This window comes from Pseudorasbora parva, chromosome 6 (genome assembly GCF_024679245.1).
Source record: "Pseudorasbora parva isolate DD20220531a chromosome 6, ASM2467924v1, whole genome shotgun sequence".
NCBI lineage: Eukaryota > Metazoa > Chordata > Actinopteri > Cypriniformes > Gobionidae > Pseudorasbora > Pseudorasbora parva.
This window is the reverse complement of record NC_090177.1, coordinates 23,050,285-23,073,449: the sequence shown is the minus strand read 5'-3', so window position 1 is coordinate 23,073,449 and position 23,165 is coordinate 23,050,285. Positions and strand designations below refer to the sequence as shown.

The window sequence follows — 23,165 nt, the reverse complement described above, 5'->3', positions numbered from 1 at the left end:
ATAGTTTTTTATTTATTTTTATTCAACAGTGATTTACTGAAAAAATTCTCTCCTTAAATGAATTCAATTATAACTAAGTTTCTTAAAGAATAGCCCTTACTTGCACATTACTATAATATTAAAGGTTAACAACAGTGTCCAAACTATTAATTACCTAAATACCTAAATTTATTTTTAGATATAATTATCAAAACTTTACATAAGGAAGTTTTTACATTAACTTTAAGTCTAATTATACTTTTTATTACATATTACAATTTTCTTCATCTTTAAATATAATTTATACGCAGTCTGTTATTTTCATGATGGATTATATATATATAGGCTAATATAGTGTATATATTTAGTGAAAGGGTTCATTTCTCTTGTGAACTAACAGCTGTGAACACTCAATGACTGCCTGAGGTATGTGATGCTAGGTGACATTGTTTACAAGCTGTTTTATTGTCTTTCCGCGGTTGAAACACAGATTGAGCGATTACATGACATACGCTGCATTAAGTTGTAATGTATCCTCAACATACCTTAAGATATTAATTCATATTTATTCTTTGGGAAGAGATGATCACGTTCACTCACGCACTGAACCGGCAGTTGAACTGATGCGCTTCACATTAAAGAGCGGCAAAACAACGTTTTAATTTCTTGATAAAATGGACTGAATACTTAATGTGTTTGTGTGGGAACTTGGATGTAATTGTTTTCCGCTCTTAAATCAAGCCAAATGTTAAAGATTATATTTGGAACCGTTCTGTACACACGTGCCCCGAAACCGAAACGGTTCGGTTCGTAGATTTGTAGTTACACCCCTAATTTTTATTGTGTTTGATGTGACTGGATACCACAAAATAATATAATAAATTTTAGTTCAGGCTGCAAATGCACATTGTGTGGAATGATTCATTTTGTCTGGGTGCTGCCGATTGAGCAGTGGCATTCAAAGTGTGTGTGTGCGTGTGCGCGCAAAGCTTTCTGATTTGGCCTGTTATCGATAGCTGCATTCAGAGCTCTTCATTTCCTTCTATTGTCTGGATCACTCAAAAACAACCATGACTGAAGGAAAAGAAAGAGTAGTCTCTATTTAGCTATTTTAGAAACTATGCTGGTATCTTATCAGTCTGCTCACATGTTTTACAGATTGTTTCTTATAGATAAAAGCATTCATTTTTTTAAGGTACATTGTTTTAAGAGTATTGGAAAAATGCCTCTGGTTTGATTTGCACCTTTTAATGTCTCCCACAGCAAAACATTATGAGAACAATAGAGCTGTACCATCATTGTCGTCTTGTGAAGGAAAAAGTGCTCATTGCAATACAATAACAACCTTTTAAATATTAACGTTGTCTTTCCACCCATTGTTTGCCTGGAGACTGCTGTCAATCATGTCTCAGGAAACACCCCATCCTTTTAAGTCCAGCCCCCAGCATTCAGTCAGTAACTGAAGTGTTTGAGTACCAGGTGGGGGGTTGAGTGAGGGGAAAAAACTGTTTTGAAAGAGGAAAGGGGGGAAGGGACATGAGCCAGTCACACCTGCTGTGTGTAGCAACCCAACACATGCTGTGATACACATCACAGCCACTGCCTCTTCATATCAAACACACCTGACGTGATATCGCCCAACGGCCAGCTACAGGAAATAGCCTTTGAGATCAAGAATCAGGGCGAGGAAATGGAGAGAGGGAGATTATGTGAAGTGGAGAGAGTTGAGTGTTTTAAGTGTTGCTGTGTTTTTGAGACTGGTGTAATGGATGCAGCAGTCGCAGGGAGATCTTAATTAGCGTTATTTGTACACTCAGCACGACTCTAGTCTCCGCCAAATGAGTGAGCAGCCTCAGTAGGCAGCATTCTATTTCAAATCATTTCTGTTTTCAAACTTTCTTTTCAAAGAATCCTGGAAAAACTGTACCATGTTTTCACAAAAATATTAAGCAGCACAACTGTTTTCAGCATTGATTATAAGAAATGTCTTGAGCACCAAATCAGCATATTAGAATAATTTCTGAAGGGTCATGAGTCACTGGAGTAATGATGCTGAAAATTCAGCTTTGCCAAAAATATGAAAAGAGAAAAGGGTTCTTTTTAAATTTTGTTTCAGAATACTTTTATTGTATTTTTAAATAAATGCAGCATTATATATATATATATATATATATATATATATATATATATATATATATATATATATATATATATATATATATATAATTATTATTATTATTTATTTTTTTTATTTTTTTTAATAATAGGCCCAACAGTAGTTTATATTCAAGTATAATGTAATGCCAGTCACATGTATCCTTTTATTTTTGTGCTCTTTGTTTGAGCAGTGATATTTCTATGACAAGCTACCAATGTAGATTGTTCCAAAACAGTGACTTGATGTTCCATTTCAGTCAGGAAGCTCTCATGTAGGCGGTAGACAGTGAGGCAGCTCACTAGGTTCTGGGACAGACTTTTATAATTTGGCTAAAATTACATCCAAGTAAAGTTTCATAATGGTGCTGTCTGCCTTTGTGTTTGTAACATGCCTTACATTGTTACCTAGGCAGCTTCACTAGGTTTTGGAGCAGAGCTCACATGAGTGGATTTGTGTCACAAGGTTGGGGGGTACAGTTTTATCCTAGTTTTGTTACACTAAAAATTTCCCCCTTTGAACTGCTTAATGCTCATCAAATCCAATATAGAGAGTGGCTGACAGATGGGCAGACTTTGTTCAAAGCGAGTGGAGATTTAATATCTAAACAGCAGAGGGAGAGAGAGAGGGGCCCAGTGTTTAGCAGCATAAAGGTCCTGACTGTGCCGGCATCACAGCTGTGACTCTCTCCCTCCCTCCGTTTGTGCTTGTAGACAGGCGGAGGAGTAATCTGTACACAGGCTTTTGCAGGGGAGAAACATGTCATCAGCACTTGTTTACCATTATTAGTTTCAGTCTGACGGTGGCAGGGCAGCCCAATTGCTCTCCTTCAACAGCTCAAGCAGAAAGTAGTATACGTGAGAGAGACTACTTTTTCTTTATTTATTGTAAAGGGAAGAGCATGCTACATGTCTTTATTCACATGGGACGTTTTTGTTCACAGGCCTACAACGATGTGTTTTTCCTCTCTTTGTCACTCAGGCACATACAGCTGTGTGCTGAGGTCCAGATGGAAGTGCTTGTGTGTGTATATGAAGAGAGCTGCGTCTGGTCCATGTCTGAGAGGCAGTTAAAGAGAGAGTGAGCTTATGGGCGGAAACTGTCTCTGTGTGCACATCCATCATGCGCGAGAGAGTGAGCCCTTCCTGTCTGCCTGCTCCTCACTAATCATATTACATTTTGTAGATCATAGATCTGTCCCTCTCGATGCCACCAACTTGTACGCATACTGGACGGAAAAAGCCTGAATGTCTGCGCTCAAGCCATTTGGATTCTTTGCATACCTTCAAGAAACCATTTTCCAACACCACGTTCTCCAGTGTGAAAAAAACCTGCTTTTTTTCGGTTCCTCTGCAGTCTAAGCCTGGTCTGGTTAAGAAAGAGTCCTGGTGCGGGATAACTGAAAAGCACAACATTGAAAATAAACACACATTTCCTGTTAATATGCTCTAGGTGGAGAGCTTCAGGGTTTGGCTTTCCTTAGCTGCGGGTTGGTTATGTGAGAAGAGATTGCGAAGGCCTGGGCTGTGGTTGTTTTACCATCTCCTCTTAATGTGGGAGCCACGTGACTGCTTCAAGCTGCCTATGTTAACAGATAAGACCTGCCATTGCTGTTGCAGATGCCGCCATGTTTAATGATTACGCTAAACAGACAAAATGTCAGCCGCCAACACGCAGCGTCAGGTCACATGGGTGGGAGGTAATGCCATGGCGGTTGTATCCATGTTGGTACCTTCAGCAATAGCATGTAATAAACCGTGACTAATTCAAACAGCGTGTGCACAAGCATTCGCTTCGTGTAATTTTCCTCTCATTACCACCTTGGTTCTCCGTCCAAGCATGGCTCAAGAGCCCGCTCCTGTGTGCAGCTCTTTAATTCTCACATCACTAATGAATAGTCCTCACACATCTTTTCTCTGTGATGTGTGCCACACATCAGGTTATTATTAGCCCAGTAGCTCCCTGTGGAAAGCCCAGCTGTTGGCGTGCCGGTGGAGTCTGCTTAACACCCCTGGTAGACTCCACCCTGCTCTGTTCCCCCTCTGGCCAGACCTCATAAAGTCCAGCTTCAGCCTCTTATAGCACTCTCACTGGACTCTTACACTGGCTGTGCTGTAATTAGTGCTGCCCGCGCTGTTCGTCTCGCCCTACCTCCCCCATGCTTCTAACATTTCTCACTTCTCTCTTCTGCCCTCTTTAGGTCGTGCTTATATCATGAATGTAATGTCGGGCGTTACAATAGGCATGCAGCCACATGGATTGCATCTAAGTTTGTGCCCGTTCTGCTTTTTTTTCTCCATTTACATGAAGATAGTTATATGTAATGTAATTTGCGAACAGCCCTTTGGAATGAATGTGACTGATTTAGGTTGGGTGGAGAGGTCATTTCTGTTTGGATTATCTTGTGACTCCCAGGTTTGGAGCTAAACGATCAGACAAAGAAAAAGAAGCACTGCCATTATAGAGTGAATGAGAGAGCGGCCAGACCACCACTACTCCTTCCGTTCTCCTGTTGTATGCCTTGCTCTGACAGAGGGGAAATCTCTCCCTTTAGTGTCTCCATCACTGACTGAGACCCAGTTTATAAGTGAGCTGGCAGGCCCCTCGAGCAACCTTAATTCAGTCATGTGTTTGGAGAGGTGGCTTTAAGCTGTGCTGGGATCAGCCGGATGAGGAGTGACTCGGAGAAGGGAGGGAAGGCTATGTGGAATGTCACTAATCAATTCAGCATTGTAATTGTAATGGGCTCCTCGCCACTGCCTCAGTTCGGCTGGCTCTCTCCGCCTCAGAGTGCTTATCTTGATAATTTGATTCTGCACAGTGATCTGTTCAGTGTAACATGCAAACATAATTAGGGTCTGATAATGAAACAGTCATTTCCATCTCTAGAGCGATAGGAAAGGTTGCACAATTTGGCCACATGGATCTGTTTGGACAGCACGAATGTCTTATCAAACAGTATGCGTTTGTTCTCGAGGCCTCAGGGTGTTTATTCATGTATAAACTCAGTGTCTTATGGGGTTAATGTTAATGCTGTAACAAAAAAACCTCATCATTTTCCATCCTTAGCTGAACCAAGGCACTGAAAGCTCTGAAATACCCTGGAGGAGCACAGGTTGTCTCCCCATCTGCGGTGTAATAAGCACTGACAACACCTCTGATGACACATGCAAGTGGCCCAGTTACAAAGAGCGCCTTTAATCTCATTTAAATTGGGTTAACCATATCAACAATACCACAGCTGCATGCGTTTTTATTTTGCCTAGATTACTCTTACTCATGGTCTTTAACGCCAAGGATTCTTTCACTTTGACCTTGCTTAGTGGGCAATTTGAAAAGATGGCATTCTCTTTGAACATTTAGGTCTTTTTGCAGTTCTTTAGCAGATATTTTACTTCATTTGTGCTCTCTATTTTCCAGTGACCTCAGTAAAGGTAGGAGTCTTGAAATATCTCAACAATGAGCTCAGCCCCCATCTACCCACCCCCCAGGAAGCCAGAGCTGCATGAAGTGAATCAGGCTTTCAATAAAAAAAGACCCTTGGCTCTCTGATCCACCCTGGATGTTTTTTTTTTTCCACTAGGCTGGCGCGGTGGCACACACTCAGCCTTTTGTGGGGAATGTGGTAATCTGTAGTCATGTTAAAGATGACTGTGATTTCTGGCCGCTGCTCCGGGGGTCTTGTCGCCAGCGTCTGCTGAGCTGTGGTTTCTTTAATGTCCTTTTAAACCATTTGAATGGTCAGTTGGCTTCGTGTGAGAGGATAATAAATATTTCATGTCAGGGAATAAAAACAGCGCTTTGCCCTTTTCTTCCCTCTCTCTGGCCCCTCTTGGAAGTGCCTCTGGGAGGTCTGGACATGACTCAGTGCTGCCACTTGCTGGTCATTATGCGGTACTGAAGCAAGTGGGCATTGTGTGCAGTCCCCTGGATAGACAGCGGGTGGCAGAGTTCAAAGTGCAGCTGTGGAAAAGAGGGGAGCGGCAGCTGATGTTTTTGGCTAGACAAAGCTTGCTTTGCTTTTTGTTCACATTTTTTTAGTTGCCTAAATATGCACCATCCATGTTTCTTCACCTCCCTCCCACACATGGTCATGGAGCCATTTACTTTATTAAAGAATTAAATCCCTTCAATCTCTTTTTAATTGACTTTGTTCCACCCAGGGCTTTTGGCACGGAATGACTAGAACTGTAAACCCAGTGGTGGCACAGACTCACGTTTGCCAAGAGCCAAATTTGTGATGCTGTCAACAAACCAACAATATCTGTTTATTTTACTGAATGTTTATTTTTCTCTTTCAGAGTAAACGGGACCATCTGTTAATGAATGTGAAATGGTATTACCGCCAGTCTGAGGTACCCGACTCCGTCTACCAGCACCTGGTGCAGGACCGCAACAATGAAAACGGTACGTAATGATGACCAGAAAAAACATAAAGAACTTTGTTTGAAGAGTCATTCTCATTTATGTAACCACCCCTGCTTATTGGTTTGTGAAGTTTCATAGAGAACGGCATCTCCAATAAATGAGGATTCAGAAAAAATACCACCCTCCTGTCCTTGTTTCCCTGGTAACGCTCCCTCAAGAGCGACAGTGGTGCCATGAAGTGCAAATAACTTTCAGTCTAATGTGCCCTCGGAGCTCTCATTCTCCTGACTATCAGCAGCAAATCTGAGCTTGATACACACATCAGGCAGTAATAACAGGCTGAGGGGGTCTGCTGGGCTAGGGCTTTGGCACTTTGATTCACACCACACTCTAATAAAGCATTAAGAAGGCCTGCATTTCTGCCAGCCTGCTGGAGAGCAGCCGCCGCCACCTGCTGCACTACTAACTAGTCTGACATGGCGGCCATTTTTATTTGTGCTAATGGAATCTGAAGACAAATGTGTTCATCCAAAACTGTCTGTATGGATCCTTGTGACATTTGTCATTGGAAATATTTGCCTGAAAAGCCATTCATATACAGTTTAGCATCTAATGCTGCTTTTCCATTTCCTTTTCTGTTGTTGAGGAATTTAAAACCATTGCTTAATTCTATTCAGGTTTATTGTTTATTTCCAAAAGCTGCTGTACTAATGCTGTCATTGTCTATAAGTCTATAACTGTCATATTTCATAGCTGCGCGAGTGTCTGCGCAGCTGTCTGGTTTCTTTTGTCTCGCCTGTGTTTATTATGTGTGCACGTTTTTATTAGCGACGGTCTGGATGCCTCTCATGCTTCGTGTCTGCTTTCTGTCTCTTTCTCCAGACTCTGGTCGTGAGCTGGTTATTACTGATCCCGTGGTTAAGAGCAGAGAGCTTTTCATCTCAGACTATGTGGACACTTATCATGCTGCTGCCCTCAGGTAACACACACACACACACACACACACACACACACACACACACACACACACACAGTTCAATTATGTCAATATTTGTTTATGTAGTCAATTGTAGTCAATTAGATTCAAAATGTTTACTGCAAGGCAAAGTCTTATTCACTAAACGAAGACAACAAAGAATGATTCTTTTTATATTGTCTATGTATTTTTATATATATGTGTGTGTGTGTGTATGTATGTATGTATGTGTGTATATATATATATATATATATATATATATATATATATATATATATATATATATATATATATATATATATATATATATATATATATATATATATATATATACACATACATACATACATACATACATACATACATGCATACTGTCAATCGATTAAAATTATTAATCGCTGGAGTTAACTCACGATTAATCTAGGGGGGACCCCGAATAGTCGAAGATTCGATGCATCGATATGCGGAGCCTGATTCGACCACCGATCTCACGGTCGAATCTTCGCGGGTGTTATGAAACGAGGATCATACCATTTTGGCAATATGGGGGTGCTCAATATTTCAAAGACGTGTCGCGGCGCTGAGCATCCGGTGTGCGACCCCTTTAAGGGCGCTGAGCTTTGCACCGCCCCTTTAAAATTCGAAAACCTTCAATGAGTGTACACAAACCGGCGGCAGCATTCAGCGCCTGTCCACGGCCACTCAGGAAGTTGTTTAAAATCCTGCCGCACCACAGAACGCTTTTTCAAGGTTTTATATTAAATTTATATTATAGTTCCCTCAAATTGTCAGTGTACATACTGATTTAACCCTGTGCTACAAGATACACTCATCGTGCAGCTCTTCTGTCAGTCAATTCAAAATTGAGCTTGCGTGTATATAATGTGCGCGTCAGGTGGCAGTGTGAGATCCTGAGGCGCGGGGCTGAGCTTCGCTTCCTTCACCCCCTTTCGGCACTATCGGCTTAAGAACGTGTGCATGTAAACGCACTCAAAGTGTTATTTTCCTCTCTAGGCAGGTTTTTTTTTTAGGTTTATTTATCAAAATGTTCTTTTATATATTTGTGTGATGTTCTGTATTTCGATCTCGGCATTAACATGTTATGAGAAAACGGTGTATGAATTTTTACCCACCACATTACCTTATAGGCTATTTAAACCTAAATAAGAAAGCCATTGTCAGTTCGTCTTTCAGTTGACAGGCAGTTTTGGTCGCTTTATTAAAAGTTGTTGCTGTGTGCAGTATGTAAAGGAAAATAAAAATATTTTTACCCTTCTGCTGACAAGTGTCGTGCCCCTCCCAACCCATTCACACACACACAGATGATTCGACTATCGGTCGACCATAGAGAGATTCGACAATTCTGATTCGAATGTCTAAATTCTTAGTCGAGGACAGCCCTAGATTAATCACAATTTAAGGGCACATTTTTATCAGTTCTAAATGTACCTTAAATTATGTTTGTTTTTAATACTCTAATCAACATGGGTATGGACAAATATGCCTGCTTTATGCAATCGTACGTTTATTATTAGTGAAACCATACTCCGAGCATGAAGACTAGACATGTATCCAAAGATCATAGATGTTTATCAAAGAACTAGTTCATGTCTCTTAAGCCTAAGCTTAAAAATTCAGCATAAGCAGTGATTTCTCTCATTTTAAGAATATAAATAAAGGGAGTTTTTACACTGGCAGTTTTATTCAGAACCAGGCACAGTTCATATGAAAAATTGAAAATGTGAAAGCTGTCATGTGGTTCTGGGAGCGCAACAGCATTTTAAGAGATGCGCGTTCCCTATTGAACAGCCGGTATTGTGTGTGTGTGTGTGTGTGCCGAACAGTGCCGCGATTTATGCAGGAGCGCCCGTGTTCAGAAAAGTAACCTGCGCATTCGTTTTAGCCGACTGTAATGTATTTAGTTCAATAAAACACGTGTACTGTAAGTGGTGATGGTGTTAATGATTTACCTCAGACATGAGCCATGGTCGGACTGCAGAGAATGTGCTCGGTGAAAAAACGCGCTTTTCTTTCGACCTGAAGTCTTATAAAAGTTAAGCAGAAAATATGGTAGCTTATGTAGGCTATAACTGCTCTATCTATCTATCTATCTATCTATCTATCTATCTATCTATCTATCTATCTATCTATCTATCTATCTATAATCAACGTTCAATCGATGCGTTAACGCAGATAAATTACAGAAGTACGTGAAGCTGCGACATTAACGTAATTTGCATCACGCAGTCGATCAGTTCTTCACAATCGCACTGAGCATCTGCACCTGTAACCCTGGTAAGAGGACATTTCCATTCTAACTATTTAACCCGATTCTGCGTTTTTGATTTTACAATCACAACTGTGATTCTCTGTTTGAGTTTAAGCCATTAAACTCTGGGAAAGTGTTCAGTGATCCAGTAATCTAATTCATTCAAACAGTCCAAAACCGTGCCAATAAAGAAGGCCAGGCTGATTAGGCTACATCAGAGAGTATAGAGACGGTTTTAGTGAATTTCATTGTGTGCTTTGCTTTAAAACAGGAGGTCTGTCGTATTCTGCGATTTGTTTCTGAAGAGCGCAGTTTGGTGTCAAACAGTAAGCACGTGAGTCTGTTATATTGATGCAGAGAACGTGTACGTGCACTTTCGATCACTGATCTCACGCAGCATTCATGTACATTTCAGTTCATTCGCGTTGTTTCCACACACACTCAGGAAGGATAATGTTTGATTTGTCATGTGAACATTAGTGATGACCGGTTCGCAAAAGAATCTTTCGTTTGAACCGGTTCACCAAATTGGACTGAACAGTTCCAAACAGTTTGCGTCTCTAGTAAGCACTAATCCACACATTTCGAAAGTTATTCACTTTTTGACGTGTCTGACTCTCTATCTCTAACTCAAAATAAACCAACATCCGAAGTTATTCAGTTAACAGGACACTGATTAACCTACTGTTAAGAGAGAACTGATGATAATAATGAGCATAGAGATATATACTGAGCATGCGTGCAGCGGAGGGAGCAACGTTATGTTTAGTAATAGTAGTTTTTTGCAGTCAAAGCGGTTGATTTATGAATTTTTTGGCGTATCAGTGTGGTTCTGATCGGTATCGCAGCTTGAGAGGTCTACATTTAAATGTCCTTTTTACATAACATGTTTGAAATGAAAACAATCTCGTTGTTTTTGCTCTCTACACATACTATACACTGATTAATTCTGTAAAGGTTCTTAATGTTTTTTTTTTCCTTAGGTGGGTACAAATGTATTATATAATAGAATTATTTGGACTCCTTATATTTGGTTTCCTTTTGGAGTCTCAAATGATCCTTGAAGCTTGCAGAAAATACAGTTTTGTGTACTGTTTTTTTGGTTATAGCAAATTATGACAAAATTAATGTGTTTAATAAGATAAATGGTGACTGCTTAATTTCATAATAAGCATGCGATCAATCGCACAACAAAGGTGCAATTAATCACGATAAAAAATAAAATAATCTATTGACAGTCCTGATATATAGATATAGATAGGGCTGTCAAAATTAACGCGTAACCACAAATTCCTTTTAATGGCACTAATTTTATTAACGCACAACGCATTTTCGGTTTGATCCGTGGCCTAGCCCGTATTTGGATAAATCGAGATCAGCCATAGACGTAAAGGCTGCAGCAGCAAACATTAATAGGGAAAGAAAAGGGTTAACATTACTGTTCTGAAACAAGTGCAGTTATAGCCTACATAAGCGACCATATTTTCTGCTTAACTTTTATTAGACTCCAGGTCAAAAGAAAAGTGCGTTTTTACACTGTACATCAGAGTCCTGCACGGGTCCATTTTTGGAGACCCGCCCGTACCCGCAAGGTTTAGCACCAAATCCGACCCGTGACCCGTGAAAATATCAAAATTATATCCGCACCCGCCCAGACCCGTTAATATTTGGCACGTTACCCGACCCATATCCGTGATAAATCACACACGCTAAAATCATTGAAATTAAAATGCCTTATTTTTTATCCTGCACCTCTCTCAACATCACAACAGCATCATGAATGGGCTAATGAAACAGGCAAAAGTGCCTTTAAAGACTCGTTGTCAACAATTTCATATAGCTACTCCACTCACCAACTTTACTTTTACTTCATCTATTGCTACTCCTGCAACGCTCGCTCCTTCTGGGTTACGAGAGGCATCAACAAAAGTTTAAATGTCGCAGTGGTGGTGACGTGATGGGTCAAATGGCATATCGTTGTTGCGTGTGTGTGTAATGGTAATTTGGACATAGAAATTGTAATAGCCTACAATATGTTCGAGGGGGGAAGAAGGAGGCGGGAACCGGCGAACATTTCCCCCCCCATTTTCCGCCTCCTCCTTCCGGGACGCCCCCCACTGGGACGCGATTCTTACCGGCAATCTACGACACCCCCCACCGGGACGCGATTCTTACCGGCAATCTACGACACCCCACCCCTTCACCCCGGAACACGATTCTAATCGGCAAACTTCTTGACCCCTGATGTAATGTGCTGCATGTGACGTGTTGCTTGTTGTTTTTGTTTTTTAAAGACATAAACCAACTACGTATAAAAAAGGATGGATTTGTAGCGTTTTGAAACAAACAAAAAAAATTACTTTGAATTTATAATCAATAGGGATGGGCAACAGTGGTCAGCGACGATCGATCATGAAAACAATGATCGCCCTGACTTTAAAAAATATTTTTGTATAGATCTCGGATTGGTTATTGCAGCATTTTGGGCGGTAACTGAGGTCTGATTGGTTAGCATTAGACAGCACGCCTTCCAGACTGTGAAATAAAGGGAAACTGAAGCGCACAGTGATGCCTGGAAGCACTGTGCAGGGCTTGACATTAAGCATGTTCATGTGCTTGTCCTTCGGACAAGTAAATCGTTCATTCACTTGTCAGAGTAAAAAATGTGCTTGTCCGGAAAAGTGCGATATTTTTTAAATATTGTGTGTGTTGTAACTATAATTTATTCTGAAGCAATATGCACACCAGTGTTCAATCAGCTTTGACATATTTAAATCTGCATATTTGTGAATTTATTTTTTTATTGAATCAATTCAAATTGGTGATATTTTTACCTTTTATAAAGGGTATTTCCCCCTTAATCTTATCAAAATAGGCTATGCGTCAGGTTAAATTTTTTATTGTTAAATTTGATCAATACATTAAATTAAATTAAGACACTATAAGGGCTGTTAACAATACAATTAAATAATTTACACTGAAAAATTACAACTGCATTAAATAATGTTTGGAGATTTGTAGTTCTGAATTGACAAAAAAGAAATTTTGGAAAGTATGTTTAAACATGAAACTAAACCTCCAGTAGGTGGCAGCAGGTGGCCGTCTTAATGAGTCAGCCATTGAGCTGTTCATTGAAACGATTCATTCGAACACTGACTCGTTCAGTAACACACTTCTTGCTGTGAGACGCGTTACGGTTCTGCTGTGTGTGAACGATTTTCGCTGCTGAAATAGAACAAAAGTACTCAATATTGCATCTAAAATGTAAGTGACTTTAAGAGAATGTAAATGTAAGTGAATGTTAATTAATTGTTTATGAAACTGTCATATGAAAGCAGTGTCATTTTCAGTCGTGATGGTATTCAGGAAACAGCTTAAACGCTCTAGTGTTGTAATTTCTCCTCGAGAGGCTGCACGACTGTCAACAGCGCGACCTTATCGTCAGTTCATCGTATATTATTATCCACCACTATCGATCGCCACTTACACTAAATTAATGCACAATCATTCTTGCATTTTGGTGATTCGCTAGTTATTTTTTGTTTTAATCAGGCTGTTGTCCGTCGGGCAAGTAAAATTCTTTTTCACTTGCCCCTTCAAAAAATCCACTTGTCCCGGACAAGCGTTAATGTTGAGCCCTGCTGTGAATGATCATATTGGGATAGGCATATATCTGATTAATCTCATAGGATGCATTTGATTGAGTTTATTAATTCTCTAGCAAGTTATTTGAGACGGTTATTTCGGGGGGTTTTCAAAGACATTTATGCATCATAATCTAGCAGTTACTATTTTTTATAGTCATATGTTCATATTTGCATAGACATCTCATGGTTTTGTCAGCACAAATTTTCGTAACAGTCTTAAAATAGTTTCATACCCGCCCCGATGCACAAGCCCCGCCCCTAGTTAATCGATTACTCGTTTTTGAGACCTATCGATGAACGAAATGAAAAATTGACAAAAATGCCCATCCCTAATAATCAATAATATTGTTGTATCATTTAACAATCATTGTTTAACATGTTCAGACTGAGCCAATAGACCATTTTCACAGGATAAATCGAATATTAACTAAATGTATGGGTGTAGGTAAAAAAAAAAAAAATTTTGATAAACAATTCAAATGGATTTTTAGCGTTTCGGAAAAGAGCTCCTCGTGTGTGTATGTATGCGCTAAAATCCTTCACAGGCCCTTTTGAATTATAGTAATATTTATAAGTATTATTATTATCATTATATTTACATTTTTAAAATGGGAAACATCCTGCATAGAGCCTTTTTGAATGGTTCAAATAAGTAGCTGTAACAAGTAACTTTAAAAAAATGCATACTTTAATTTGTTTTATTAAACATGATTTATACTGGCATTCATACTCGTACACTTCTAAACTAGTCTAATGATTACACACATACATTGTGAATATTGAATTTGAAAACCAACACTAATTCTAACACTATCATAAACATGATTTATGGTCATTAAAGAAACCTCTGTCAGGTACAGATGCTCTGGAATGTAAAACTGGAGTATTTAAGAGCTGCAAGCAGACATTTTGATCCTCTGTTCACTACAGGAGTGGCCGTCTCTACAGACAACCATTTCACAGCGATTCTGCATGCAAAGCATTACTGAAAGCAATTACGTTTTTTTTTTTTTTTTGCAATGAGGCTCAGGAAAAAGAGTACAGGCATGCTTATTGTCAAGAAACCAGACCTTTTCAGTCTGTCTTTACCCAAGTGATGAATTTTCCTCTCTCTTTTTCTTCCTCCCTCCTTTCCTTCCCTTTCTCTTAACTGAAACCATCTGGAGGTAGCACACAGCTACAGCTCTGAACCACTGATTTCAGGGCAAATTAGCTGCAACTTCTGCTGCACAGAGACCCCTTTGATTTGACTTATTACAGGGCTTTAGATAAACTCAATGAATTCCACTAGCATGTCGTAATTCCTGCTCCAAACCTCATGTTCCTTTCATCTTATGAGGGAGGTATTGAACCAGTGCAAAAACACTGATGCCTATTATTTTGATGTCTCCTGACGTCGGAAATGTAAAGTGCAGAAAGGGGCATTGTAAAAATGTCACAATTCATAATTTGTTCATTCTGTATTGTTTGAAAAGCCTGTGGTGTCCGTTATCTTTCACTTGTCTAACAATATGAAGGGAAAGGGCATTAATTAAATAACTATAGGAATACTTTGATCCTGTCCTTTTAAAAATGAAAATTGTTTACACAAAGGTAGGAAAAAAATCACAAAATAACAGCATATAGTTTTGAAGCTGCATTTGGGTGTATTCAATAAATAAATGTAATATTAATATAAACAAGGGTTAGTAAATAATGGCAAGTATTTATTTTTGAGTAAACTATTCCTTTGAGTACACCTGGAAATGTATTTGCACCGTGACACTGATTTGTTTGCTCTCTTTCTTTGCAGGGGAAAATGTAACATTTCACACTTTTCTGACATATTCGCTGCCAGGGAGTTCAAAGCACGAATCGACTCTTTCTTCTACATCTTAGGATATAACCCAGAAACCAGGTAAGCCTTTACTGACTTCAGGAATCAGGCATGTTCTGTCTTCAGATCCTCTGTTGCAATATTTTACAAATAGAAATCTTATTATTAATATCAGGTATGCAGCGTCTGGTTTTGTTGTATTCATTCTAAATTGTCCAGTATTGAATGAAGGAATTGTGAGAATAGATTAAATCAAGGATACAGTCATATGTTTTATGTCTTTGACAGTGGACGTCTGCATGTAGAGTTTTATTTTCTCATCTTCCGATTTTTGGGGATTTTATCATGCTTTAATTTTCCATTATAAATGGAACAAAAACACAAAGTTTGGAGTTAATCTTTGACCCATTTAGAAATCATTATAATATGCTGATTTGGTGCTTAAGTAATATTTCTTATTATTATCAATGTTGAAAACTGTTGTTCTGCCTTATATTTTTGTATATATATATATATATATATATATATATATATATATATATATATATATATATATATATATATATATATATATATATATATATATATATTATTATTATTATTATTTTTTTTTTTTTTTTTTTTTTTTTCCAGGATTGCTTTGTGAATAGAAAGTTAAAAAATTCTTTACAAAAAAAAAAAAGATTCCTATTCACTCAACTTTTGAATGGTAGTGTATATAATAACATTTAACATTTTAAGATTTATAAATGTTAAAGGGTTAGTTCACCCAAAAAGGAAAATTCTGTTATTAATTACTTACCCTCATGTTGTTTGACACCCGTAACACTTTTGTTTATCTTCTGAACAAAAATGAAGGTTTTTTTGTTGAAATCCAATGGCTCAGACAGGTTTGTGCAGAAAAAATATTCTCGTCGCTTCATAAAATGATTGTAGAATCACTGTAGTGAGATGGGCTTTGTAATGATGTCTTTAGTAGGGCTGTGAATCTTTGTGTAGGTAGCGAACCGATTCACGATTCATAGGTTTCGATTTGATTCAAAAACGATTTTTGTCAATTTAGAACGATTCGATTCGAGACGATTCACATCAAAATTTGATACGATTCGATTAATTCGATTATGCAAGTAGTAAATGTTGAAATTAACATTAACAAAGATTTTTAAAAAATGCTTCATAAGTGCAGTTTATTATTAGTTTGTTAACGCCGGCTTCACACTGCACGCGTAAGCAGGGCGTAGGCAGCGCCGAAGCAGCGTGTGTGTAAAGCAGTAGCAGTGCGCGCACTTTGCTTTCACACAGGCAGCGTTTGTCGTGCGCAATTGTGTACAGACTACTCTGTAATGGATAAGTTTGCATTTCTCTTTAATGAATTTTGAAATGGAAATAAAGCAAAGATTTATCATGAAGCTAATTTTATTTTTAAAAATCGTTTCACTTGTTTCTGATGTTTTTTTATTTCGTTTAGAGCGAGTTTTTGATAGAAGAAAGGCCATCGCACTATATGTACATGAAAAGCACACTGCTAAAATGAGAAACTTCACAGGAAATTGTCTTGAAATATTGGATAGGCATCAAATTTACATGCATTACCCATCATAAACCTCTTAAAGATAATTCATAAATGACTGTAATAACTAAGAGGAAACTTCTTAATGATATATTGTAGGCTAAATGAGCAAATTATCTAAACTTTTTTTTAAAATGAAAAATCATAGTCTATCTACATGTCTATACTGTATGTGTGCTATATTAATGTGTGTGCATTCTATTTACCTATCCATATTTAGTTGTTCGTTCGTGAAACAACGAAAGATTGTCAAAAACACTTGACTTACCATCAGCACCATCACGCTCACCAACTTCCTCCCATGCTTTTTCATTCACTTGCAAGTCTTTATAAAGCAAATTGTGTGGATCATAGAGAACTGTGTGCTTCTCAACCTCCACGATGAGACGAGTGTCATGTCTTTTCAGGTGCACTCTGAAGAACACTGCCTGTGACACCACGTACTTTTGTTTATCGTTTCTGTTTTTATGCCAGCGTATAGTTATAATATATACATAATTTAATTCATATTTAATTTAAGCTAAACTGGCATACATTATTTAAAATTAGTTTTGTAGTTCAGGCAAAAACTTATGGCAGTGACTTCGGTTTTTGTGTAGAACTTTTTTTTTTTTCACAGTGCCGGATGTCATATGGTGACTGAGAAACACACGGAACACTTCACTAAATTATTTCATGGTTAAATGTGTTATTTTTCATGTTAACCAGGTTAATTTTGATCAGAACAATGAACTGTGGCTTTAATTCATCGTGAGCAGCGCGTCAAAAATAGAGCCGGCACCGAAACGATCGCGGCACTGACGCTTCTGCTCTGCTCCTGCTACGCGCTGCTGCGCTGCCTCTGCTGCCGCGCTGCCTCTGCTGCCAGTGTGAATGCACTCATCTGTTAACATGAGCGCCGAAAAAAATACGCGCTGCTTACGCGTGCAGTGTGAAGCCAGCGTTAACTAATGAACCTTTCTTTAAAGTGTTACCAAAAAAAAAAAAAAAACGTTTGTCCATTGTTAATGTTAGTTCATATTACTAACATTACTTTGTTTTATTATTATTACACTTTACTTTAATAAAGAAATTTAAATAAGCCAAATTTTTAAAAGACTTTAAAAGTATTGTTAGTTAATGCTAACTATTGTGTATTATAGTGTCAAAGACTACACAACCCTATTAAAGTGTTCCAGGCATTAAACATGCAATGCTTCCATAGAGAGGAAATATCAGGCACTTTCACAGCTAATCCTAAACTAACTTTTCTTCACGTAATATAAAAGAAAAGCCCTCTTTGTTCTCTTCATACAGAACATTTTCCTTAAGTTGATAATTGTGAAGTAAACGCACAATTTCACACAGTCTCTATACTGTTGCTATTGTATCGGACACAACTTTAATGCGCTTCTGATTAGATAAACCACGCGCTCTTATTTCAGTGTTTGTAATGATGTAGTTACTTTAGCAGTTTGCTTCGTATATTCAGTTAAACGATATTAAGTTAGATTTCATGTATCATTCACCAGAACTGTGCGTATGCATTTTAGACACTTGCAGATGTGTTTGGTCCATCCATGCAATAAATGTAACGTTACATCCTTGAATAAGCAAAGTTTTACTTCAATAGCTCAGGTATGACCATTTTTCTTAAAACAGTATTTTATTTTATATAAATGAGCAACGGGCAGAGCGCGAGCGCAATAAGGTGAGGTGGTAAAGAGCGCGTGCATGTCTGTAAAGGAGATCAACTGTGAGGGCGCGGATGACGCAGCTGTTGCTGCACAACGTCTCTTAATCTCTTAATTCACGCATGCAGTAGATCTAATCAAATGTTTATTTTAAGCACTCCATCGTTATTGAATCGCGATTCATCCGATTCTTAGCATTTTACATCGAGTATCGGCCATAATTAACGATTCATGATTCAAAATACATATTTCAAGATCGATGCATATGCATCGTCAGGATTTGTAATCGATGCATCGAGAAAACGAGTGAATCGTTACACCCCTAGTCTAGTGCTTTTATGGGTCTTGAGAGAGGAAATGACATTAAAGTCAATGAAGGAGCCATCGGATTTCAACAAAAATATCTTCATTTGTGTTCCGAAGATGAACGGAGGTGTTATGGATGTGGAACGGCATAAGAGTGAGTAATTAATGACAGAAGTTTAATTTCTGGGTAAACTAACCCACCATTTTTTTGTCTTATTTAACCAGAAAATTAAACATTTATTATATTGCTTATTTAAGTGTGCTTAAACACACTACGTTGACATCATTTGCAAAATGGCAATACAGCCAAAAGGACAGGAAATTAATTTTGTATGATGCTTTTCACTCTTGAGTTTGAAATGCTAGTCACGCTGTTTCTAGTATTAATAATGTGACTTAAGACACTTCTCAAAGTTTATTACCTACTGTATTTTTATAAGACTATTTAGACACTCAAATTTAAAACCAAAGCATAAAAAGATTAATTAAACATTTAAAACCCCTAAAAACCATCTGCAAATGTGTTTTTAATTAGGATAGTGTAAATGTGAAATATCTGCCTCTGATTCAGAGTACTGCAAATATTTTTAATCATCATTCACCCATTCATTGTACTGAATTAATTATTTACAAAATCATTATTTACTCACATTATTATTTATTGTATACATTACAGTATGTATACACCCCCAATGTTGTTCCAAACCTCTCTGCTCTTTCATGTTCCTAATGTGACATCTCTATTAAATGTCCAAGCATAATGGGAATGAATAGTTAAATCCCCCATTCCTTTGTGTATTACAATCATAGCCTGGATGCTTGTGTCAGGGAAAAAGCAGGATAACAGTAGGACGGTAGAACCCATTACCATAGTCATGTGATTCTCCAATAATGGGGTGCATTAGGAGCCCGGGGAGAAGAGAGGGGAAATTTGAGGGGTAATAAGATGCTGTTGCGGATAAACAGAGGAGGAATGGTGTACTGTTGCTGGTTGGGAGCCCCCTTCACGGGTCCCCCACTCAATCACAGTCTATCGCCCTCTCGACTCCCTCCTCCCGCTTGTTTGGTATGCAGCAGCAGCATGGTGTGTGTGAGCAGGAGAGATGGGCTGTGATTCCTCTGCGTGTGTGTGCGAGGTCGCGGCACATGCTCAGTGCTGTCTGTCGGTCACGGCACAAGCTCAGTGTAAAAGCTGACTGAATGCGTGAGCCTCCATTTTGAGTACCTACACAAATAGGTGCGCGAGGACACTTTATTCCTCACTCTGTCAAATAAAAAGGCAGCTCTGGCTCCGACATGGACGACCTGTTCAGTCCGCGCAGGTACGTTAGCATGCTCGTCTTCACCTGTTAAGATGTCGGCGTGCGTCATTTCGGACGTACCCGCCTCGCGCGCCTGTTGTTGTAATGCTATATACGCGGTTGTCTAAAAAAAACAGCTGTCCGTGATTTAAATCGCGTTGACAGTGCTGTCCGATTAGTTATGTATTGCTGTCAGTAGCATTAGCCGTCTGTGCTAATGTCAACGCTGTGTGCTTTCATCGCTAGTGTTTTGAACGGGAGAAATAAAGCAATTTTGCACGCACGCTGGTGCGAATTTTCCGACGTAAAATGTTAAACTTTAATTTGTTTTAGACATGAATATGACTGAGGTCGTATTATGACTTAATAGTACGCTATGTTGTGACTACACATTCTGAATGACATGGCGTAGGATAGAGTTCCAGACGTATAATGGAAAGCCTCCGTTTTTTAGTCGGTGTGTAAATAAAGTTTAGGCTCTCGCTGTATTTATTCAATGTGTTATGAGTCTCGGAGTCGTGCGGTGATTGGAGGATATTGATGGAGAGGGCGGGGCCAGGCTTGATTGCTGTGCGCGTGGTCGAGTCAAAATATGCAGGATGCTGTGCTTGTGTTGACAGTGCTTCATGTGCTAGAGATACTGTTCTAATTAAATGTGAAGTAATGTATAATACGCTTATTTTAGAGTTGTTCCTCGTTTGTTTTATTTCATAAACAGTCGTTTACGAACAGTTTACTCTATCCAAGTGAAAATGTTTTTAATTTGAGGTTTTAATTAGGCGGCTTGCAAATTAGCACTATTCTGTTTTGGTACCACAATAAGTGCACATGTAAAATGTTGGCACGAGTTTTGTAAACAGAGACATATAGATTCCATAATTTGTTATCTTAAACCTTTTAAAGCATGTGATGTGACTAAGCAATATCATTCTGATATTTTTTATTTGCCCATTTTGTGCAATCTTCTGACATTTTTGATTCAAAGGATGTCAAACCAAGAACTGCATAGGTTTTCACACATGCTGTTGTTTGACTTTTTGAGTCAGACTCTTATTAAACTAAATGTTTGAATTTTAGTTTGTCGCTTCAGATTAACTCTTTACTTCGTCATCTGGCCAAATATGTTTTTTTTTTCCTTTCAGTTCTTCAACAGAACACCAAATAAGTGAAAAGGGAATTTCAAAATAGTTTTGCATAGCGTATGAGTTTATACTCAACATATAAACTATGAAAAGGCTTATTAAACCTGTGAAATGGTTTATTTAAAAAAAATCTGATTTTGATTAATCAGTCATGAATATGAGTTAATATTTGCCTGAGCCAATAGAAGACCAATGGAGCATGTATACATTACATTTTATTCATATTTATATATTATTAAAAATAAAATATTCCTCTATAGCTTGAACAATAAAACATGTTACTAAATCCCAAGATTATGGTCAGTTAGATACCCATGGGATGTAAAGTGTTAAAATGTTAAGTGTTTGCCAAATGTATAAATGTTAATCCAAATGTTACATGCATTTAACAAACTATGATCCTGTGAATAGTCATACTTTAAAATATTGCTTACACAGTATTGAAATGTTGTAGCATTCGTTTAAATGCATCCTCTTGTAACCTATATTTTGTAACAATTTAATCATTCATATGTAATCAATTTATAGAAAACAATATGGTTTTATTTATTGGATTTTAAAAAAAAAAATATATATATATTTTTAGCAATGCATGCTTTATGCCATATAACTGTGGCATGGCAGCTCTCAGATCTCTCTTTACATGTCTTGTGTGCTTTGCTGCCTAATTCAGACCCTCCAAAAATGCACAGCCTGCAGAATCTGTAGGAACCCGGCCGAGTGATTTCTCTCCTTCGCTATCGCCATCATCTCGCAGCAGATTCAGTTTCAGACAAGAGCGCACTTATGCTTGCCTAGCAATTTATTTCATGTGGATTTGTCTTTCATTATAGGAGTCGTGAGCATTAGAATCAGACTCCTAAAACTTTAAACAGCTCATTGCTGAAAAGCTTTTAATACAGGCCTGTCTCCTTTTTCTTCATCTGTCTGCCATATTTGCTTCAGTGTGGAATTTCCTCCATTGACAGAGCTTGTGTTTTTAGTGGATCATGCTGGAGCAAGAGAGAGAGGGGTTGTTTATGAAATGTGCCCAGATGAAGGGGGATATGATTTGAGGCCCTAACCTCTCCTCACTTTGCAGCCAGGTTCGGGCAGCCAGCCCGGCGGTGGAGGGAGAGCTACTCTGGACGCAAATCATAGTGACAGTTTCTGGGCCCCGCTCTGTGCCTGGCTATATGAAAATCAGTGCTGTTGCCTTGGCAACAGAGCGGGGAAGGCTTTTCAAAAGGAACATCTTGTCATTTTCTTTAATCCACTGCAGCTGGAGATTGGAACACTATTATTAAATTGTAGTTGCTATGGTTACTGCCATGGGTTTGTAACAGCAGCCATTTCAGGGCTCCTCTCCCCCTTCTTATCGTCTGGCCTATTGGGGGCTTTTGTAGTGTACCTCCACAAAAACAATGAAAAACGTCAACTGTGCTGTTCGCCACCTTTTGTGCCGTCGTTCGGTCTATAGATTTAAATCCACATCATTTCCTCTTTGGCTCTATTGTGCATTAATGTGAATCTTGCATTAATGTGATTATTGTATGTTCCTAAAGCCGTATTATGCCCTAAAAGCAACATCAGGGCATTGAAAATGTTTTGGAGGGGTAGAAACCTGTAAATAAAGCTGCTAAAAGGCTGTTATAGCCTGAAGGTTAACAAGCTGTGCTTTTAATGCTAATATAATTTGAGTACCAACTAGGGATGTCAATCTCCATTTTATGAAGGACAATACTTCAGACACATTTGCTATACTGTTCGACATTAAACACGATGTATGACATTTCATAAACCACCCGACCAACTAATTTTTCTTTCTTTCTCTCTTTTCTCTCAGGCGATTAAACAGTACACAAGGGGAGATTCGAGTCGGTCCCAGTCACCAGGTATGTTTCTTTACAAATGTTTAGGATGTTATCTGAAACCTTGTCCTCCCTGACATTTCTCATAGTGTGAATTGAACAAAGATATCCAA

The 23,165-nt window shown here is 38.4% G+C and overlaps 1 protein-coding gene across 6 annotated transcripts in view; it reads left to right on the top strand.

Moving 5' to 3' along the window:
- rerea (arginine-glutamic acid dipeptide (RE) repeats a) overlaps positions 1–23,165 on the top strand; it is a 190,101-nt gene that overhangs the window by 130,183 nt on the left and 36,753 nt on the right. For 4 of the 6 annotated variants that reach the window (XM_067446263.1, XM_067446262.1, XM_067446259.1 and 1 more), the window contains 4 exons: positions 6,436–6,541; positions 7,385–7,481; positions 15,187–15,291; positions 23,028–23,076. In XM_067446263.1, coding sequence (XP_067302364.1) covers positions 6,436–6,541; positions 7,385–7,481; positions 15,187–15,291; positions 23,028–23,076 — 357 coding nt within the window. Of the gene's footprint in view, positions 1–6,435; positions 6,542–7,384; positions 7,482–15,186; positions 15,292–19,851; positions 20,082–23,027; positions 23,077–23,165 lie in introns of those variants that run through there. The other 2 variants (XM_067446265.1, XM_067446264.1) reach the window with 2 other exon arrangements.